General features: G+C 39.5%; 1 protein-coding gene across 1 annotated transcript in view; it reads left to right on the top strand.

Moving 5' to 3' along the window:
- The window catches only part of PRDM5 (PR/SET domain 5), a 235,284-nt gene that overhangs the window by 99,432 nt on the left and 116,547 nt on the right, over nucleotides 1-19,305 (top strand). The window contains exons 11-13 of the mRNA XM_089684314.1: nucleotides 1,825-1,857; nucleotides 5,592-5,685; nucleotides 17,945-18,105. Of these exons, the coding sequence (XP_089540440.1) occupies nucleotides 1,825-1,857; nucleotides 5,592-5,685; nucleotides 17,945-18,105 (288 nt within the window). The remainder of the gene's footprint in view (nucleotides 1-1,824; nucleotides 1,858-5,591; nucleotides 5,686-17,944; nucleotides 18,106-19,305) is intronic.

The raw sequence follows: 19,305 nt of genomic DNA, 5'->3' as shown, positions 1-19,305 counted from the left end.
GGAAGTAAAGAGAATTCCTCAATAGGACACAGACAGGAAAAGAAATGTGTTTTACACCTTCTCACTATTTCCAAAGCAAAAAGTTTTGACAAGAGATACACTATTACCAGGCACAATTATGGGTTTAAAAAATATTTTTTTTAGGTGTGTTAGTGCTACTCACATTTCCAGGCATTATTCTACAACCTTTCTTTGGCTTTGCTTGTGTTAAACCTGCTGTCATTATAGGCACCTGCTGCTGCATTATGTTAACCCCTTACTGTCTTCGACAACAACAATTGCAGTTCAAATGTTGTCTCACTACTCCAAACCAATGCTATCCTCAGATTTAAACTAATGCTTTCCTGTAGAAGTTACTCAGTACCACATTTTGGCCGCCATAACTACCATAACTGCCTATTCAGCGATCATCTTGTGTTCCCTCATTACCTATTCTTCAGCAGCAACACGTTGAGGGACATTTACTAAAACTGGAGCACTCAGAATCTGCTGCATGGTAGCCAATCAGCTAATAACTTCAACTTGTTCAGTTAAGCTTTGACCATAAAAACCAGGAAGCTGACTGGTCTCTATGCAGAGCTGGACCACATTTTGCACTCTTGTGTTTCATTAACACTTGAGCCCTACATCATCCCCCATCAAAAATGTAAGATGCACCCACCATGGAGGGAACAATTAGGATGAAAGTGGAACTCTAGGAAAACAACTAAATAAATTAGGGAGTATATCAAAACTGGAGAACTGTGGACCAGCTCTGCATATTAACCAATGTCTATCTTCATCTTGTTCAGTTAAATTATATAAACTCTCACCTTGTAAAACAATCAATTCAGCTTAAAATAGAAGTGAAAGACAAAACATTTGCAGTTTTCCTTTTTTATAAGTGATCACATAGCCTCAGCACAGAGAGGTGAAGGAGGAGAAACAGTAGGACACTGAAGTTTCCAGTGATAGGCTGTGCAGCGGTGGGGGGAAGGTTAGTAGAGTTTTGATCATTGTAGGAGAGCACACTGAGTTCCCAACACAGTTAGAGAACGGTGACTGCTGATTCCTGCTTCCAGCTTGTGTGTGCCTGGTGGCACTTCCATGCTGAGCTTTGCAAACCACCACAACCTTATCCAGGCATGTAGAACTCTGCCGAACTTTGCAGTGACTTTGATGTGCCTATTTTTTCCTGTAACCATGTAAATGCATTTGAACCTTTTCTTAAGGTTTTAATAAATATCTGCATTTGTGGTGGTACTTCCTGTATTTTGTTTGTTTACAGCACACAAAGGAAAATCCAATATTTTGCTAGAAAAGCTGCAGCCATTTGACAAGTGGACTTTTAATATAGATTATTATGGATTTTTTTTAGCTCATTGTTAATTTGTTTTACTTTTCTCTCATCATGCCATTAAGACTTTTTTGTTTTTAGCGCATGTTAATGTGCCTAAGTGTACAGGCACATTAAAAACAATGGGCTGCATTTAGATCAGCAACAGAAAAAAAATTGACTCTATGCCTAAAAAAGCAGAGCTTTTAGGCAGCAGTCTTCATGTGGCTTTATAGATATTCCAAGAGAATGTTATGTCAACAATGATATTTCAAGGTAACATTCATTATCCTGTGATATACACAATTAATTGCGCTCTGTTCCTGCATATAACTGTTACACACTTTACGGCTCTTAATATCCATGCATTACCATGCTTTAAAATATGTATACTGTTGCCTAGTGTCATTTAAGCCAAGAGTATATGGCTGATGATAATTGTTTTATTGTGTAGCTTTTATATCTGTATTTGTCTACTTTGTAAGGTCTGCTTTCTTCATATCCAGCAGCTGTGTAAAGATGAGGTTGCTGAAGTGTTGTGGGTAGTTTCCTTTCTGGTATGCGTATATTTTGCTTTCTTTATGATATATAACATGATTTTGTTTTCCATACTTCACATTGTTCTGTATCCCATATGGAATTGAAATGCAAGGTTGTTTTAATAACTCTTCTAGAAATCATTATAGTTTATATATTTTATATCAGATGCTCATCCAAAGTTCATATTCCTTTCAATGGACATTTTTTTTTTCTGTTAGACAGCTTTTTGAAGCCATGCTAAGCTAATCACTTGCCAGTTCTAAAATGTTTTTAGTCACTTACTGGGCGTGAGTTTGGGAATTCCATTTATCTCCTTTAACATGTCTTTATATCAAACAACAGTTCATGGCAGTCAGCAAGTACTGCAATGTTTTTATTTCATATGCCTTATTTGTACATTGTACAAATGTGCTAAATATGTATGTAGAATATATTGGTAATAACAAAAAATCAGATGATAAAAATTAGAAGTATTAACGTATAATAGCCTTTTGCCTTGTGATCACGCAGTAATGGGTAAAACCATTTGCATATGCAGTGTCTTTTGTTTTCATCCCTTTTGGTCTAGGTTATGATGTAGTAGACCAAAAGGAACCAAAATCCCTTTCACAAGACTGCACTTCATTTTAGACAACTACTAAATTTCTGGGGCTGAAAATTACAAACATTACAACCAGGATTGAAAACTACAAGTATTAATGCACACCAAAAGTGTGAAAAACACTGATGGCACCATATAGCAGGCACCTCCAGGTTCCTGCACACCAGGTCAATTTTCCAATTTAACGAACGCACCAAATCTGTGGAAGATGCAGTATGCTACCATCAACTCTTGAGTCTATCTGCCTTATGCCTTCCCACCTCTTAAGGCTATCTATTGGTCAGCAAGGCTGTCCATTACAGTGATGGTATGATATTAACGCATTGGAGATTACATTTGATGAACCTGGCTATTAACACAGCAAGCAGGGAGATACAGGTATATGCATAACAGAGCACCTCTGGGTTTGGGGCACTGCTAAAAAATGTTCCCACTTCATGTTTGCATTAAAGCATACCTCCACTTAAAACATCTGTAGAATGAAACCTGGAAATTTGTTTTGTAGAGATAACCTATTATTATACAGGATTTATACAGCGCCAACAGTTTGCGCAGCGCTTTACAATATAAGGGAGACAGTACAATTACAATACATTTCAGTACAGGAGGAATGTGAGGGCCCTGCTCGTGGAGCTTACAATCTAAAGGAAGGGGGAGATGATACAAAAGGTGATAGCTGCGGGGGATGATCTGGTGGAGGTGATTCAAGCACAGTTCTTAGGTGGAGGTGGGGTAGGCTTCCCTGAAGAAGTGCGTTTTCAAAGATCGCCTAAAGGCAGACAGGGTGGGGGCTGACCGGACATGCTGTGGTAGGGAGTTCCAGAGGATGGGATAGGCTCTGGAGAAGTCCTGGAGGCGAGCGTAGGAGGAGGTGATGAGGGAGCTAGAGAGGAAGATATCATGGGAGGAGCGGAGTGGGCAACTTGGCCGATATCTGTGGATGAGGTCGGTGATGTAGCTAGGGGCAGTGTTGTAGATGGCTTTGTAAGCTGTGGTTAGTATTTTGAATTTTATACGTTGGGTTATTGGAAGCCAGTGAAGGGATTGGCAGAGAGCGACAGCAGACGCTGATCGGTTGGTAAGGTGTATGAGTCTAGCAGCAGCATTCATAATAGACTGCAGGGGGGATAGCCTGTGTAACGGTAGACCAATGAGGAGGGAGTTTCAGTAATCGAGGCGGGATATAACCAAGGCGTGAATAAGTTGTTTTGCGGTGTCATTGGTCAGGAACGGGCAAATTTTGGAAATGTTCCGGAGGTTGAGGTGGCAGGATTTAGCCAGTGAGTGGATGCGGGGCCCAAAGAAGAGGTCAGAGTCTAGGATTACGCCTAGCACCCTGGCATGAGGGGAGGGACCAATGGTTGTGCTGTTGATCTTAATGGTAAAGTCGTGAGTGGGGGATCGGGGAGGAGGAAATATTACAAGCTTAGTTTTTGAAAGCTTGAGTTTGAGGTAGTGATGTGACATCCATACTGATATGTCGCTTAGTAGATTTGTGATACGTGAGGAGATTGAGGGGGTGAGCTGGGGAGTAGAGAGATAGATTTGGATGTCATCAGCATAGAGGTGGTATTGGAAGCCATGGGAGGTTATCAGTTGGCCCAGGGAGGATGTATAGAGAGAGAAAAGGAGGGGCTCAAGAACAGAACCTTGGGGTACCCCAACAGAAAGGGGAAGAGGAGCGGAGGAGGAGGAGTTGTATGTGACACTGAAAGTGCGCTGAGAAAGGTAAGAGGAGAACCAGGAGGGAGCAGAGTCACGGATGCTGATGGAGTGGAGTTTACTGAGGAGGAGCGGGTGGTCGACTGTGTCAAAGGCAGTGGAAAGGTCAAGGAGTATGAGTATGGAGTAATGGCCGTTGGTTTTAGCAGTTAGTAGGTCATTAGTGAGTTTTAGTAGGGCAGTTTCTGTGGAAAATGTTGTGGGTGGAAGCCAGACTGTCGAGGATCAAGAAGGTTGTTGTCGATGAGGTAGCAGTTCATACGGTTGTGAACAACAAGAAGCTTGGAGGCAAACGGGAGCAGGGAGATGGGTCTTAAGTTATTCAAACAGGTGGGGTTCAGCGAGGGTTTTTTGAGAATGGGGGTACTCTTTTGTATGCATAGCCTAGCACAGAGGTTTTGAACCTTTGTCAGCTTATTATTCACATATAAATGCATGAGGTGGTGGTGATCAACATTAAATATTAAAAGTAACCCCAGACACTATAATTAATAATAACTTAAAGTAAAGAAATACAGTGTCTTTTACTTAAATTCTTGCTTAGGGGAAGTGTGTAGTATTATCTTCAGATAAACAGGCATTATGAAAATGTTCCTTGCAGGTAGCAAAAAACATATTTGGCTCCCAAATCACTGTTTTAGTGCATTGTATATCTATAAACCATTGCTCCATTCAAATGTATGGCTCAATTTGAATGTGTTGATATTACACTGATGCTGTAGAAAAGATTGCAGCTGGGGGACCCTGCTAGAGATATCATTCTTTAGACAACAGCAATTCCCAGAATCATTTCAATGTGGAACATATACAGCAGTGTACATCTTTGAGTTATCATTTTTTGCATGCATTGTACCTGAGTGCTGAGGTTAGATGTTTAGATGTATATCTCACCACAAAGATACATGTGACAGCAGACGACAATTCTCAATGACAATTTTGCAATCTGTCAATATGGTATGGTTGCTCCATGGAGTAATTTATGCTAAAGAGATTTATGCTGGAGAACAGCAGTTAGCAATCATTAATTTTGTAGCTATATTAACAAATAATATTGTTTCCAGTATCCACGTAGATTGTAATTTTATACACTCTCTTCATAATTTCAGTAAATGTAAACACTACTCTTCATCCAGTAATACATGTGCGTTTATGCTCTAAACATAAGGCAATTCATTTTTACTGAATAACATTTGTGACTAATAATTGTTTTGTACCTGATATGAAAAAATAACAAATAATCTGTGTAGATTAGAAATGTATACATTGTAATACTTTATGGTAATTCTGAATTTTTACCATACTCCATTTACCTTTATTCACTGTTATTAATCCCAGTTCATTGCAATTTCACTGCAATTATCACAATTAGCCCAATTAATTTCTGTGAATCTTTTCCTTGTATTCTGCTTGCAGACTCATTCTGAGGAGAGGCCATTTCAATGTGAGGAATGCAAGGCTTTGTTCCGCACTCCTTTCTCACTGCAAAGGCACCTGCTAATACACAACAGTAAGTGCAAATATGAGGCCAAAAGGACACAATCAATTTACATATGTATATCCCCTTTTTAAACTAAGAGGAACTCCTTTCCTCAATTACACAATATTTCAGTGCACAACAAAAAGATTAATTAGAGGATATAATGCAAATCAATAAGGTGGCATTAAATAAGTGTTAACTGAAGACATTGTTAATAGGTGCTTGAGATCTGAACCTCTTGTGCCCCTTTGCACTCAGTACTGCCTTTGCTTTTTGTTTGGCCATATACACACAATATCATAAAATGTGCCACTTTATTCAGTGGGTTTGGGAACAGTTATCTAAGCTGTGTCACATCGACAAAGGAGTAAATGCTTTGAGAAAAAAAAAACTGAAAACGATCTCTGTAGTAAAGTACAGTCTTTTTTTCTCCTTTTAACGCTGATGAGGTCAGGTCTCTGCCCTATGTAATTTATCCTTTTATAACAAAAAGTACTGTTTCATGACAATCATCTGCAAAACTGATGCAGAAAAAGAAAAACTTTATCATGTATTTAAGAAAGGTTTTTGCTGACCGATTTTGATTAATAGAAATAATTCACTGCCTCTCTGTATTTTAAAGATTAGACAATTATACTGTACATGTGTATTAATATTCATTTTTTTCATTATTGTAACTTTTTTAAAAAATAAAACCCCAGTCTAAAATGTAGGTTAATTTACAAGAATAAAATATGGCCTACCACAAGACTTGCAAATCACCGTTTGTAATATATGCAATCATTTATTTTTAAAATTAAACATAATCCCTGAAATACATAAAGACTGGTGCAGATTGCAAAATTGTCTTGCATGTGTATTGAAAGTTGCACAGAGTGCTCCAAATTAGTGTACTTGCCTAGAATTTGTACTTTAATTTGGTGCACGCTGCACTATTAGAGTGCATGCAAAACACTTTCACAAAGTCTGTCTGCACCAGGGTATCTCTCTGTATGCCAAGCAATAGTTATTATTATAGGTACTTATATAGTGCCCTCAAGGTTCTGTCCTTGGACCTCTTCTCTTCTCCATCTACACCTCCTCCCTTAGTCACTTGATAAACTCCCATGGCTTTAAGTACCATCTCTATGCTGATGACACACAAATCTATCTTTCTACCCCTCACCTCACCCCTTCAGTCTCCTCTCGCATTACTAACCTACTAAGTGACATATCGGCATGGATGTCACTCCACTTCCTCAAATTCAATCTTTCCAAAACTGAGCTCTTAGTATTCCCCCCAGCCCGTGCCCCCGACCCTGACTTCTCCATCAAGATCAATAACACAATCATCAGTCCCTCCCCTCATGCCAGGGTACAAGGTGTAATCCTAGACTCCCATCTGTCCTTTCAGCCCCAAATCCAATCGCTGTCCAAATCTTGTAGACTTCACCTCCACAACATCTCCAAGATACACCCGTTCCTAACCTCGGAAACCACTAAGCAACTTTTTACTCCCTCCTCATTGGCCTACCTCATCGCAGGCTATCCCCTCTTCAGTCTATCATGAATGCTGCTGCCAGACTCATCCACCTTACTAACCGTTCTGTATCTGCCACCCCTCTCTGCCAATCCCTCCACTGGCTTCCCGTTGCCCAACGAATAAAATTCAAAACATTAACAATAACGTATAACACCATTTATAACTCAGCCCCAAATCATATCACCAATCTTATCTCTAAATATCAACCAAACCGTACTCTGCACTCCTCACAGGACCTCCTGCTCTCTAGCTCCCTTGTCTCCTCCTCCCATGCTCATCTCCAGGACTTCTCCAGAGCTTCTCCCATCCTCTGGAACTCTCTACTCCAATTTATCAGACTATCGCCTACTCTGCTCACTTTTAGGGGATCTCTGAAAACCTATCTCTTCAGGGAAGCCTATCCTGCCCTCAGCTAACAATGGAATCTTCTACTCTTCCAACCAGTCCATCCCCCTCAGTTACTACCTTTTGTACTACTAGCCCCTCCCTCCTAGATTGTAAGCTCCGAAGAGCAGGGCCCTCCTATCCCTCTTGAATTGAATTGTACTGTTGCTGTATTGTCCCCCGTTATATTGTAAAGCGCTGAGCAAACTGTTGACGCTATATAAATCCTGTATAATAATAACAATAATAATAATAATAATAATAGTGCCATCAATTTACAGAGCGCTTTACATATAATGTGCATTCACATCAGTCGCTGCCCTTAGAGAACTCACATTCATGGGACAATTTAGACAGGATCTAATTAACCTACCAGCATATCTTTGGACTGTGGAACGGAACCTGCGCAGGCACAGGGAGTGCATGCAAACACCAGGCAGGTAGTGTCGTGGTTGGGATTCAAACCAACGACCGTAATGCTACTACATGGAAGTGCTAACCACCTAGCCAATGTGCTGCCCAGATAGTTGGTCTTAATTAGCTCCACTTTCCTGAGAAACAAACTTTTGCTATTTTATTTTGAATTTGGTGCAGGCATTGGTCCACAATGTAAAAGTGGCACATTTTAGGAGTACATGAATTTTGCGCATGAGTCGATGTCAGAACCAAAACTGTCACAGATGCTTCATGAATTTGGTGCAACACATAAACAAGAGGGATTAACGCCAGAAAAGTGGCACAGCAGCTTTGATGAATTCCCTCCTGTAAATTGAAGATTATTACTGTGTCCTGGACATTAAATCATTATCTTGAATCTCCATACATTTTTTGGGGATGTCCACAGTTGTAATTTATTATAGCATATACACAGAAGCAACTAAATTAATTCTGAGTGCCCCACATTTATATTTCTGCTGAAATGCATAAACACACAGTGGGCATGGCGTTACCAAAGTTATGCCTTTAAAACCTTGGCTGATTGACAAGGTTTTTGGAAGTGGCCTTTTAGAGGTATATAAGCTCTTTAATATATTGAACCTGAAAATTAAATATTGTTTTAATGCCTTTGTACATACTGAGGAACATTTTATGAGACTTTAACATTACCGTCAGTAACATTACTGTCATGTTATACCACTTTAAATTCAAATTTATCCTTGTATTGTAAGGTTTGAGATCTACTTGAAGCGAATACAGAGCTTAAATTAACTCTTACAATCTAGTGGTAACAAATGGTGCTGCATATTTTTGCCATAAAGCTTTTTCCATTTTGTTAACACAAAATGGAAAACAGAGAAGAAACAATATGATGCAATATGCTGCAATAGCGGTATACCATATGTAGTGGCATAGTACATCCAGCATAAAGAATTTTGCAATGAGCAAAGCATACAAAGGTAGGGTAGAAAGGTATTAGGGCAATAGAATCCTCTTGTCTTGTGTGGTGTGCACAAATAAAATGAATTCAAAGTGACAAAACAAATGCATCATTTACTAGTTATGAATAATGAAAAAGAGGCACACAGTATGATATATCTTATACACTGATATAAAGTCAAATAATCATATAGGCATATTACAGGGTATGGCAGGCCACAGATTGTGGGAGATTTACTGAAACTGGAGCCCAAAGAATCTGGTGCAGCTGGTCATAGTAACCAAATAAGCTTCTATATTCAGCTTGTTCAGTAAAGCTTTGAGAATAACACCTTGTAGCTGATTGGTTACTAGGCATAAGACTGCCTGGGGTGTAGGCGTAAAAGAGATATAGGTTACAGAATGTGGTGAGACTTGGACTTTTCCACCAGACATGAATAAAAGTGCCTACCAGGTGCCTGTGATAGTGAGCCCTTGTAGATCGCTAAGTAGATAACTCAGGGTTCGCCAGGATGCGGAGTTTAAGCCCCAACCTGCTTCTTCACCAGGGCCTCTGATGGTGGGGATGGACATGCAGCAAGCTGAAAACAGGTAGCAGCCCCCAGGTATGCCCAGCTGAGGATGCGGAGACCACTTGCATGTGCAAAGTATGGCAGGAGACAGAAGAAAGTCCCGAACACAAGCCGAGGTCAGGGTGGGCGGCAGGCAAGCACAGACAGTAGGCGAAGCCAGGGTTGGTACACAGGAAGTCAGAAATACATGTAATAGTAGGCAAACGGGCTCAGAGAACTGGGAACTTGCTCAAGCACTGCAAACTGCACTGAGCATGTCTTTTATAAGGAAGCAAACTAGGAAGCAGGCCAGGAAGTGATGGACAGGAAAGGCAATAAAAACCCACAAAATAGCAGGAAAGGCCCATAGGTGAGCGTAGATGCCAAACAACACATGCAGCAAGGAGGTAAGAATTACACAGACAGGAAAACTGTAGGCTAAATTGTGAAAGTGCTATTGAGACCGCAGTTCTTCCAGCAAGCAGGAGAGGAGGGTGGATATATGGTGCAAGCCTAGACTGTGTATAGTACCATTTGTGAAAAGTTTTTGTATAGATTCCCAGTGTGTTATACAATGGGAAGCTTTTATGGATGATTGTATTCTTTGAAGCCACTGTGTGGTTGAGAAAGAGCAGTGAGTAAAACATTCCTAGTATTGCACTGAAGATGTTTTAAATGAGGATGTTGGTTCGCTTAGTAGCCTATATAAGTGTTGAAATGAACTGAGATGACCGTCCGTGTAACTCTTTCACAGACCTGACTGCACCTGAGATCCAGTGAGCTAGAGAGAGGTCTGGTATCTTGAGTTCCAGTGAGAGATCCTTGGTCATTTGAGGGAGAGATTTCTATATTTTACAGTTGCATTGACCATAGAATAAGATTTGCTACCATATGGCACTCAAAAGTAGTTTAGGAGATGCAGCTTTTTTTTTCACGGGACTTAAAACAAAGTTATTATTTAGACGGATTTCAATATTTATATGTACAGTAATCAAAAACATATTTAGACATATGGCTGTAACAAAGGCTAAATATTATGCATGCTTGGAATTCAACTTTAATGAAATGTTACTATTTTTTGTTAGAATAGACTTTATGAAATACTACAAATGTAATTTGTTATCGGTATGATCTCCAATTAGATTTACTGGTGATGTGTCAGTATTTGCTTGATTTCCCTTATTTATATATTTTACTTTATTATGTGTATTCACATAAGAATGTAGCTTGGATCCTAGCTCTCCTCTAAACACTCTCACTCATACTTGAGGACCCAACTAACTGCATGAAAATAAACCATGGTTCTTCATTAACATTGGCTCATGAAGGTCATTTTAGAGTTGGAAGTGCCCATTAGCAAATTAACTTCTTATGGTACACCTTAAATCGAAGGGCTTTTACTGCTATAAAAGCTTGTATAAATACATTTATAAATTAAAATATATTTATCTACTAGTTATATCTATGTTTTGTTTGATATGTAAAATTCTCTAGCAGTGGTCATCTGTTGTTTTGGTCTGTCTGCATATCAGCTTAGTTGAATGTTTATGAAGGAGAAGTAGCATAATGTAACACACAGTAGCAGCATATTTTACTAGTATTCCAGTTTGCAATTGAAATTAATGTAAATATGAAAAATGTGAGATAGATAGATAGATAGATAGATAGGCTAGTGTCAATATTTTATTTTAGAGAACTATTTAATCAAATATGTAAAATATTAGAGTGTTTTAATAGAACCTTCTTAAAAACACAGGAAGACATCTTACTTCCTGGTGAGATCAATAAGAAGTCTTGATAAATAGACCAATAAACATCCTATACAGTCTAGGCAAACCACATATTTATTATGTTGGCTCCACAGATGATGAAGAAGAGTGGATGTCTTCCATCTCCAGCACACAACAAATCCTCTATAGGACACATCACAAGCAAAAAAACAAACATGTTTTTCTAATTGGACATTATCACACATCTGGCTTCCATTAAATGACATGTGGTTACTGGCCCCATCCTCTTTTGGGCTATACATTTTGAAGAAAACATTGATCTGTTAAATTATTGTTAATTTAAAATTTTTTTTTAAGATTGTATATTGAATCTAAAAGTAGGCAAAAAAACACTAAAATGATTATCTGGAAGAACAGAGACATGTTTGTTGGGCAAGTGATATGCTTATTTTGCATGAAATTTGAAATAATTTTGGATATTTAAAATAACTGGTCTGTACGGGAGATAGTAACTGTTCCAGATGATACATTCTTGTGGATGCAGAATCCAAATTTGCTGACAGTGTTTAAGGTCTCAATCAGACGGGCGCTGAGACCCTGTTCACCATACTCAGATGCTTTTGCTACATGTGCATCCACTTTGTAGCTGTGTGGAGGCAGTCCATAGAAGTGGATGCAGATGCAGTGGCTGCACAGACACAGTTGCACAGGAACGGGTCCTCGGATCCGAATGTACAGTGTCTGCATGTCAAAATTTGACTTAAGACTGTGCCCTATTGTACTTATAAAGTAGTAATGCCCATGTAAGTACATTAAAAGTCCCAAAGGCATAAAATATTTATGTCTTCTTGCACAAAATGCTTTGTCACCATACATGCTGCTATGTACAGTTGCAAGAAAAAGTATGTGAACCCCTTGGGATTACGTGGAGTTTTGCATGAATTGAGCATAAAATGTGCTCTGAACATCATCTAAGTCACAACAATAGAAGAACACAGTCTGCTGAACATAATACTACACAAACATTAGACGTTGCCATGGTTTAATTGCACATAACATGTAAACATTCACAGTGCAGGCAGGAAAAAGTATGTGAGGCCCTAGCTTAATGACTTCTCCCAGAGCTAATGAAACCAGGAGTGAGCCAACCTTGACTCCAATCAGTGTGATGATATTGGATGTGTTGCTGACAGCTGTCCTGCCCTTAAAAAACACACACCTGTTTCGTGTTTACTGGTTTCAAGAAGCACTGTCTGATGTGAACCATGCCTTGCAGAAAAGAGCTCTCAGAAGACCTACGATCAAGAATTGTTGACTTGCATGAAGCTGGAAAAAGTATCTCCAAAAGCCTTGATGTTCATGTGTCCACGGTAAGACAGACTGTCTACAAATGGAGAAAGTTTTGCACTGTTGCTACTCTCCCTAGGCGTGGTCGTCCTGTAAAAATGACTGCAAGAGCACAGCGCAGAATGCTGCATGAGGTAAAGAAGAATCCCAGAGTGTCAGCTAAAGACCTACAGAAATCTCTGGCACATGCTAACATTTTTGTTGACACATCTACAATAAGGAAAACATTCAACAAGAATGGAGTACATGGGAGGACACCACGGAGGAAGCCATTGCTGTTCAAAAAGAATATTGCAGCACGTTTGACGTTTGCAAAAGAGCACCTGGATGTTCCACAGCACTACTGGCAAAATATACTGTGGACAGATGAAACCAAGATTGAGTTGTTTGGGAAGAACACACAACACTATGTGTGGAGAAAAAAAGGCACAGCACACCAACATCAAAACCTCATCCCCACTGTAAAACATGGGGGAGGGAGCGTCATGGTTTGGGGCTGCTTTGCTGCCTCAGGGCCTGGACGGATTGTTGTGATTGATGGGAAAATGAATTCCAGAGTTCATCAAGACATTTTGCAGGAAAACGTAAGACCATCTGTCCGCCAACTGAAGCTCCGCAGAGGATGGGTGATGCAACAGGACAATGACTCAAAGCATACAAGTAATTCAACAAAACAATGGCTGCAACAGCACAGAATATGCCTTCTGGAGTGGCCCAGTCAGAGTCCTGACCTCAACCCGATCGAAATGCTGTGGCATGACCTTAAGAGAGCGATTCACACCAGACATCCCAAGAATATTGCTACACTGAAACAGTTTTGTGAAGAGGAGTGGTCCAAAATTACTCCAGATCATTGTGCAGGTCTGATCTGCAACTACAGGAAATGTTTGGTTGAGGTTATTGCTGCCAAAAGAGGGTCAACCAATTATTAAGTCCAAGGTTCACATACTTTTTCCTCCCTTCACTGTGAATGTTTACATGTTATGTGCAATTAAACCATGGCAACATCTAATGTTTGTGTAGTATTATGTTCAGCAGACTGTGTTCTTCTATTGTTGTGACTTAGATGACGTTCAGAGCACATTTTATGCCCAATTCATGCAAAACTCCACGTAATCCCAAGGGGTTCACATACTTTTTCTTGCAACTGTAAATCAAGGTATGATCCCACAATCCATGTGTATACAGAGAACTCATCAAATAGAAGGCAACTTATTATTAAAGTGATTATAAAGGTTCAGTTTTTTAAAATAATAAATATGTCATGTTTCCTTCTCTGTGCAATGATTTTACACAGAGCAACCCTGAACCTCTGCTTCTATGGTCCCTCGTTGGTGCTTCTGGCTCCTCCTCCTGAGTGCCCTCATAGCAAGCAACTTGCTATGGAGACATTTGTGTGGGCTCAATCCCAAGCCAGGATGTGTGCATCTGTTGACACACACAGCCTGGCTTGGCCTCACCCCTTTTCCCTCCTCAAAGGATTTGATTGACAGAAGCAGTAGCCAATGGCTTCTGCAGCTGCCTCCATGTCCACTGAGGAGAGAAAGAGAGAACAGCGCAGGATTGAAATTGGGCTCAGGTAAGTATTTAGGGGGCTGGGGGGGGGGGGAGCATGTCACAGAAGGTTTTTACCTAAGTTAAAAAGACCTTCTGCCTTTACAACCATTTTAAATAAAGGTCTCCAGCTCTTCATGTTACATGTGTCTTCCCCTCTCCACTATGCCACAAATAGACAAGCTCCAATGTCCACAAGTGCTAAAACCCACTAATATGTACCCACAAACATCTATTTTTACCCTGCAGGGTATATGCTAATGGGAAGCTTTCTTCTTTTGGGTGCTAATGTAGGCTAATGATTTACTCTCCTCCACTGGGTGTCAGTATACTGTACAATAATAGACCATTGTCCTACTGCAGGCATCAAATGTGCTGACCAGAGCTCTTTATAATATCAGTACTACCACTATTTTAAAAACAGTCTTTTTTAACTAAAATTGTGTCTCCCCATTTCAATATCCAAAACCTCTGGTTTGCAGGCTGCTATAACCTGCGCAAGGAGGCACCAGACTTGTAATCCTATGCCTTAAAGATGAACAAAATCCTTGGCCTTCTGCATAGGAGAGTGCTTTGAAAGATCCCCCAAAAAATTAACAGCACTCACAAATCATCAGGCTTGGTGCAGACAAGACTGTTTCACGTACCTGCCTCTTATGGGGGTAGGGGGACACCCTACTGAAAGATTCTTCAAACCCCCCAAAGCAAGTGTACATATTTTACACACTGGTGTTTCAATATGAATCCCTGTATTGATCCTCTACCCAGGATTCAGACTGGCCAACCAGGCTGTGTGTTCAGGAGTTGGCAAGTGGAAGGATTTATGTGAGATGTTGGTGGTTCGGTGTGGAACTACCTATTATGTCACTGTCTGAACCATTGTTTTTCATCAAAAAGATAAAGAAAAATTTTAAACTATCCATAGTGCCTTCATCATTATGGAAACAACAGAATATATGGCATATTACTTTTACAGGTAATGTCAAGAAGATATCCTCTTGAGTGGTATTGCAGAATTTCAAACAAATGATAAATTAGATAGAAATTTGTTTAATGATTCCATGAAATTCAGTTTTCACATGGAACTGCTTACATTTTCAAAATGTGATGCATTATGTCCCCTACCTACAAAATATATATAGTCTGTGGCATCAAGGAAGGTATGCAGATACATCAAGAAGGAGTAGGTGCCAAAATGTTTAAATGGAGTTGATGTAGTTACACTTATGAGAGCTGCCCAGTATTGTGTTATCACTATCTCAATAGTCATCGAATTGGAACATGTATGCACTTTGTAAACTCTATAAAGTCTGAGCAGTTATGCATGCTTGTTCCATGTTAGCAAGCAGTAGTGGGGGTGAGTGACTTTGTCCAGGTTTGGTTGGAGTTCAGCGAATCCAGTGGGAAGTTTGTGAACCCCAAACTTAGAACCTAGCCCTGCTAAAGTCTATGGGTGGTGAAATTGTTTTTTTTCTGGCCTTTTTTAAGGCTAATAGGCAAGCTGTTTTTAAAATGGCATCTGTGCACTGCAATGGGGGACCAATGCAAAAAAAAAAAAAAAAAAAAGTTAAAAATACCATTCAGTGAGGAGAGGGTCTTTTCATGCAGCATTGAAAATACACAAGTCCTTAAAATAACATGCTTGATGGTGTCTTAAAGTGTGGTGTTATGGAGTATTATGATGCGTCCTTTAAAAATGAAAAATCACTTAATGTGAAAAAAATGATGTGGGAATCCCCCCAAAAAAATTCTAACCAGACCTTTATACAGGTATGCAGCCTAGGTGTGAAAACAATATTAATATATTACGCACCTAGGTAAAAAAAATTATAAACAGTGACTAGCTGCTTATGCAATACCCTGATACAAGATAAATATTAATAATAAAATGTGCTCCGCTAAATCAACTGAAAAATCATAAAGTGATCATAAAAGTGCATACAGAGAATCAAAATATACTTTTTTCAATAAAAGTATATATCCCAAATAACTATAAATACAAATATACTTAATTCTCAACAGTGAAACAAAATTGCACATAAATACGTATACAAACATATCCAACTATAAACTGCATACGAACACAATGTAATGGGAAGTGCAAACTTTGACTTCCAATGCTATAATATTGCAAATTCCCAATGTGTCTGTGAGAAAAAAAAGATAGTCCATCCACAAAAGACACTGGGGGAGATTTACTAAAACTGGAGCACACAGAATCTAGTGCAGCTGTGTACAATAACCAGTCAGCTTCAAGATTTTATTGTCAAAGCTTAATTGAATAAGCTGTTGGTTACTATGCACAGCTGAACCAGATTTTGTGTGCTTCAGTTTTAGTAAATCTCCCCCACTTTGTAATGAAATCACACCACTGCTTAGAACATGAGGCTGCTTACCAAATGGCAATAACACCCATACCCCTGACAACATCATGTATGATGAAACATGCTGGGCAAAGCCAGAGACACTCACATCATCGTGCACACCGACCGGCTGATCAGGATCCTCTTACTGAGTATATTTCTTTCTCCTTATGAAAACCCATAAAGTGGCCATAAAAGTGCAGTTGGGTGGTCAGGAAAGGAGGGGTGGCGATTATGCAGCTCCCCTTCATGAACTATACAAGGTCTCCCCTCCCTCTTGCAAGGCAAATTGTCCAAATATTGAGGGACAAGAACTTCTTCCTCACAACCTGCTCCCCAAATAATGTGGGGGTTTGTAGAGGGGACATATAGGAACCTGAAAGTCCCCTTTATAAAACACACAGACATGATGAAAATGTCCTGACAATGTTTTCCTGCCATCACGATGAACTGTCACCCGACATCATTTCTCTCTATTATGAAGTGAGCTACTAGAGTAGTATAATGCAGAAAAATCCCCCACAACCCCCCACAGTTTTTTTCCGGGGGGGGGGGGGCAGGATATAAGAAAGAGGTCCGTGACCCTTAACATTGAGACAAGTTGTCTCCCCTTCCCATTGCAAGATACCTCCTAGTGAAGCATGTGGTCTGGACTGGTATAGGAAGCCAGGCTGCAAGCCTTGACCAGGGTCTGGCTGGAATATTAAGAAGAACCCTATGGGGTTTTTTTTTTTTTTTTTAAGTGTACCTTTTAAAACCCTGAAAAAGTCCTTCATTACAACAAAAAATGTATCTATATCTGCCTTTGGTAAATCCTTCGTTAATCATAGTGTCCAGCAATGTAAACCATTGTCAATCATGACGATCCACTGTGCGAAGTTGTTTCCCCACAGTCACATGACCTGCTGCCTGACAGTGTTTTCCTTCTGCACTCCTGTTGGAAATCACAAATCCCCTACACTGCAGTAATGTAAACACAGGGGATTCTGGGTGACATCATTGACCAAATAGGGTCTTTACAATATTCAGTCAATGACATTGCCTGGTATCCCCGACTGTTTATTTACATTAAAGCAGCTGCAAATTTTAGTGAGCAAACTGGCCAATTAGGGCCAGTGTGTTTGGCAAACAGACTGGATTCGGGTTGAACTCATGTTCAACATAAACCCAAATCTCATCCTTTCATCCCTCATTAGGTAGGAATTTCAGTATTAGAATGGCAGGCTCAGTGCCCGTATCTTTGAAAGAGAATTCAGCATGTCAGCTTACAGGTTTCTATCCTTACTGTTTTCCTTTACTATCTCTTTTCTATTAAAAGTTTTATGTATTACCTAGTATTCCTTATTATTTGGAACATATAGTAGTTTATAATATTTTCCATTTGTAAAATAAATACAGATTATCTATTGAACAATTTTTGTGTTAACTTTGTTCTAAAACAATTTATTTATTAATTCTAAGGTGAACGCACGTTTAAGTGTGACCACTGTGATGCTACATTTAAAAGGAAAGACACGTTAAATGTTCACATACAAGTTGTTCATGATGGGCACAAGAAGTACAAATGTGATCTCTGTGACAAAGCCTTTGTGACTCCTTCAGTTCTAAAGAGCCATAAAAAAGTAAGTGTCCTTGTTCTTCTTTCTCACAAATGTAATTTATTGGTTCTTTTCATTTCCTTTTATTAGGATCTCCAGGAAGGGGATAGTTGAGATATAACACTGAATCCCCAATTTAATTATCATGACACTACTACAGATAAAATGTGAATTGATAATAAAGTTTTCTTCTTGTTCTAACAGCAGTAGGAATGTTGTTTTATCAATAAAATATATAATATCAGTTAAAAACTGTATTCATCTCATATATATTGATGTAGAATGTTTTCTAATTCCTAGGTCCACTATCATTTATGACTGTTACTTTGGGGGGGTGATATTAAATCTTCAAAATTTGTAACAAAGTTTCTATTAGCGTGAGTTTTTAATATTAATCAGTCAGCTGATTCCATTTTTTTTGTTTTAGATATAGTGAGGCAAAATCAACCTATATCAGGAAATTCTTTCCATTTGGGGAAAAGCTGGAGCCTCCCTTTATCTTCCATTAATATCTGTGCCACACGCACACACACGCACACACAAACCCCGGTGTGAGAATTTAATTCCCCGAATGGACTGTAAAAAAAAAAAGTGTTTGCTTACTTATACACTAATGACTGTTGTCACCTTCAAAGTAGCCCCCTTGTGAAGCAACGTACTTTTCTAGATGACTGTGCCACTGCCAGAGTGGCTGTAAACCTCAGAAATGAAATCACATGTTCCTATAGTGTGTACTTGCCTCTCTCCAAAGCACTAAGTGTAATTTCTCTCTGTTTAGTTCCTTTGTTTTACAGCATGAGTCACTTCTGAAAAGTTTTCCTGACACCAAGAGCTAAAAAGGTGACAGGGGAAGGATATCCAGCTGATTGAAAGCCTCAGCTATGTTTCTGTGAGCTGTGTGAATGGGGGAGGGTGGGTGTCCTTTCCCTCGAATCAGCTCTCAGACCTTTTGTACAGTATGTAACTACAGCTCCCCGCGCCCCTTCTTGGTTTTACAAGGATGTACAGGACAAATGGCTGCAGATAAACACGTACAGCTTATGTAGGAGAATTTGTTTAATCTCTGTGTATCACCTGAGGTCATTCACTTCAATGGGTATAGGTAAGGGTTTACTACTACTTTAACACACCATGTGCATCGGTGGAGAAGGTACTTGGAAAATCCACTTGCCGGCCAGAGTTACGTTTTTTTCCTGTAAACAGATTCCTGTAACATTTTCAGAA

This window comes from Staurois parvus, unplaced genomic scaffold (genome assembly GCF_062004578.1).
Source record: "Staurois parvus isolate SC_StPar_1 unplaced genomic scaffold, SC_StPar_1.0 ptg000344l, whole genome shotgun sequence".
NCBI classification, from domain to species: Eukaryota; Metazoa; Chordata; class Amphibia; order Anura; family Ranidae; genus Staurois; species Staurois parvus.
This window is presented reverse-complemented; position numbering and strand designations above follow the sequence as displayed.